The sequence below is a fragment of the Arachis ipaensis genome, chromosome B09 (genome assembly GCF_000816755.2).
Source record: "Arachis ipaensis cultivar K30076 chromosome B09, Araip1.1, whole genome shotgun sequence".
Classification (NCBI taxonomy): Eukaryota; Viridiplantae; Streptophyta; class Magnoliopsida; order Fabales; family Fabaceae; genus Arachis; species Arachis ipaensis.
Window position 1 is genome coordinate 14,225,913 of NC_029793.2, and position 3,678 is coordinate 14,229,590.

Here is a 3,678-nt window from a genome sequence, read left to right on the forward strand (position 1 = left end):
TTAATCGATTATATATATTAAATTTTAATTATTAAAAAATATTTAAAAAATATTTAAAAAAAAAGGTTTTAGACGTCTTTATCATCTTTTCGCCTTCCTAAACATGATTTCATATGGTTCAAGTGCTCAACTCTATTTGATGCTTGGTTGCGAGTTTCTTTTTTGGATCTCTCTTGTATTATTTTATTTGGGTAGTTGTATGATCAATTTGGATGTTGAAAAACCAGGTGATGATATATTTTTGAAAAAATAATTTTCGCAGTTGTCAGATACGGATAATATGACTTTGACTTCGTGCTAGAAAAATTTATACTGATATAATTTTTTAAATTTTATGTCGTATCAGTCTATCTTACGGCTCTTCATCATTGATGAGTAGTATTTTATTGTCAACTGTTAATGTCACCCTTGGTGTTCTAAAAATGACCTCACAGTTGGATTTATCCCAAAAATAGAAAAATGAAAGAGATTTATTTATTTATTTATTATTCTATGCTTTAAAGACTTATTACTTAAAATGTTTAATTTATTATTTCAACAACAACAACAACAAAAATTAAAATATTTATGAAGAAATTTTAAAAAATAACACTTTATATACCATTTTTTAGTTGAGTTATTGGCATACATACATCATGTATGTAGTATCAAAATATTATTTTATCAGAGGAAGTTGATAACTGATATACATAACTCAATATTATTTTCATGCAACATCCATCATTATTATTTATGGGTTATGTTACGTGTACACCAAAATCAATCACTAAAGTCAGTCATTAGTATAAAATACATATTAAAATATAAATACACATTAAAAATAAATTAAATCACACATATATTTATACACAAATACATTGGTAACTGATTTTAGTGACAAATAGCATTTTTCATTAACTATTATTTTTCTTAATACGCTATACATCACAATAAAGCAAAGATAACACGGAAACAACATTAGCTAATATAATGACTTTAATAGATTAATTAATTAAGCTCTAACATGTGCTATTGGTTTAAGGTGAAGAGGCACTTTCTTCGAGACAACGAGTCCATATTCCTCACTCATATCAATGTCATGACCTGATGAAACAAAGTTAAAAAGAAAATGTGTAGAGAATGAATAATTAGGTTAGGTGGTACCATTGTTTTTGCTGGAATATCGAATCCATTGAGTTTGACATGAGCCATTGTCTCTCGTGGAGGCAAAACGGTGCAAGGTGGGTGCAACCGTAGAGTCTCCTTCACTACACACTTGAAGTATTGCATTTGGTTGATGTGGTTTTCTTCCACTTTTGATGAATTGTTACATCTCACAACCCTTCTCACTTCTTCTTGAATTTTCTTCATAATTTCTGGATTTTGCACAAGTCTTGTCATTGCCCATTCTATAGTTGCTGAAGTTGTGTCCGTGCCCGCTACAAACATGTCCTGCAATAATTCATCAATTTATTATATATTATTAATTTTATAATCAAAATATATTATCTGACACTCTTTATTTATAATTGAATCATTTTTTTCTAAAATTAACAAGCTAAGTTTCGTCCCTCTATCTCTATCTTTAACCTTATTTTATATTACGAAATTAAATTAGCTAATCAAATACATATAAAACACAAAATAAAAATATGTAAAATAATATATATAGTGTATAATTTAAAGTAAAAATTTACATGCAGTATTTTTATGTAAAATTAATACTTGAGAATCATTAGATAATTTGATAAATTTTATTAAATTATTAGATATATACTCATTTTGGTCCTCAAAGAATTTCAGACTGGACGTAGTCCCTAACTAAAATTAATTACTTGATTGGTCCCTAACAATTAACTCCGTCAGTCACTTAGGTCCTTTACTCCGTTAATTCTAACGGAGGACAAAATAGTCCCTGACAACTCTAACAGGGGATAAAATGGTCCCTGATCTCCTCTGTTCGGAAATGACACTGTTCTCTCTCAATTTCCATCATATATCGCATAACACTAACAGTCTAACACTGTAACTTCAAACTACACAATGCACACTCTATAAATTTAATGTTCGCAAGAAAAAAAGATCCTCAACTTATTCTCAACCAATTCATATTCAAGAAACTAATGCCTATGTCTCTCAACTAGTTGTCGTTTTCGATGGATCCCATGAATTCAGACAGCAAGTCTAATTTGTTAAGACTCGTCATCGTCGTTGCCATCTCCCTCCTCCTCTGCCCTAACATCTCCATGACCACATTGTCCACCACTTCGATTGCTTCCTTTAACTTCTTCTTCGAACCAATGTTCAGTAATCGCTTCAGTTTTCATATGAGCGGCAACGGCGACATTGCTCATTGTAATAGCTTGGATGCGAGGTCGAAGCTATCTGCCAACTTGGACTCCGGAAAAGCAAGAATGAAGCACTCGGTGTCTATTTTAAATGAGAATTTGCATATGATGTCGAAGGAGAATCTTCTCATGATGTCCTAATGTCCAACAATCTATATTGCTTACCGGAGAGTGGAGAAAGGCGTGCCCTTAGAGTAGTTGTGAAACTTGGTCTTGAGGATGTCGTGGATGTTGTTCAGGTTGGAGGTGATGTTATCAAAGACGTGGAAGTGGATGCTTTTGGTGGGTGAAGTACAGAGGAGGCGGATGTACCAGTCACAAAGATTTAGGAAGTGTGTGTGGTCCATGACATGTTGAGGTAGGTGCGACATGTGTGACAATTACACCATGGCTTAATCTTGGAGCTAAAGAGGAGGAAGGAAAAGATGAAAAAGAAGACTGTGAAGGTGAAGAAGGAGAGTATGAATGTTAGGGTTATGCAAGATATGATAAAAATTGTGGAAGAATAGTGTCGTTTTCGAATAAAGGGGTCAGGGATCATTTTGTCCTTTGTTAAAGTTGTCAGAGATCATTTTGTCTTATGTTAGAATTTTCAGGGACCATTTTGTCTTCCGTTAGAGTTTACGGAGCCAAGGACCTAAGTGATTGACGGAATTAATTGTTAGGGACTAATCGAGTAATTAATTTTACTTGGAGACTAAAATGTCTGATTTAAAATTCTTTAAAGACCAAAATGGATATATACTCAAATTATTATTTAACGATTTTTCACCGGCTGCATGAGAATTTTTACTATAATTTAATGATTAATTTTCAGAGTATGTTTGATTTTTGGATTTAAAATCACTGTTTAAATATTTAGTACGTATTGGCTATAATTTATTTACAAGAACATTTTGTAATTTTACTAAGAAAAAGAAGGGTTAAAAGTTTATCCAATGTAACATATCACATTGTTTGAAAAAATATTTGGTTCCATAATTTGCTTTGTAAAAAATAAGAAAAAAAGAAATTTGTATATTATTAATATATATATTTAATATTATCTATCTGAAAATTATTCGAATAAAAATAGTTTAATTTAACGATTGATGTGGATTTTATATATATATATACAACAAATGAAAAGGAAACCATTGAATAAAATATCAAAATAGTCAACTTCTTCGAAATCGTCAGAAATCATAATATATTTAGAATAGTTACTAGCTATATTATGAGCATGCAATAAACTAATAAGATTTTGAAGATTTTGTGTCTGACCGTTTGCATACGAAATCTGTTACGTTGTCCAGGGGGTTACGTTGAAGTGGAGTATAATAATTAGACACTCAATTCAATTCAATCATTA

General features: G+C 30.9%; 1 protein-coding gene across 1 annotated transcript in view; it reads right to left on the reverse strand.

The window, feature by feature from the left end:
• Nucleotides 1,066-3,678, reverse strand: part of LOC107615150 (cytochrome P450 71A1-like) — a 4,649-nt gene continuing 2,036 nt past the window's right edge. The window contains exon 2 of the mRNA XM_016317257.2: nucleotides 1,066-1,431. Within this exon, the coding sequence (XP_016172743.1) occupies nucleotides 1,066-1,431 (366 nt within the window). The remainder of the gene's footprint in view (nucleotides 1,432-3,678) is intronic.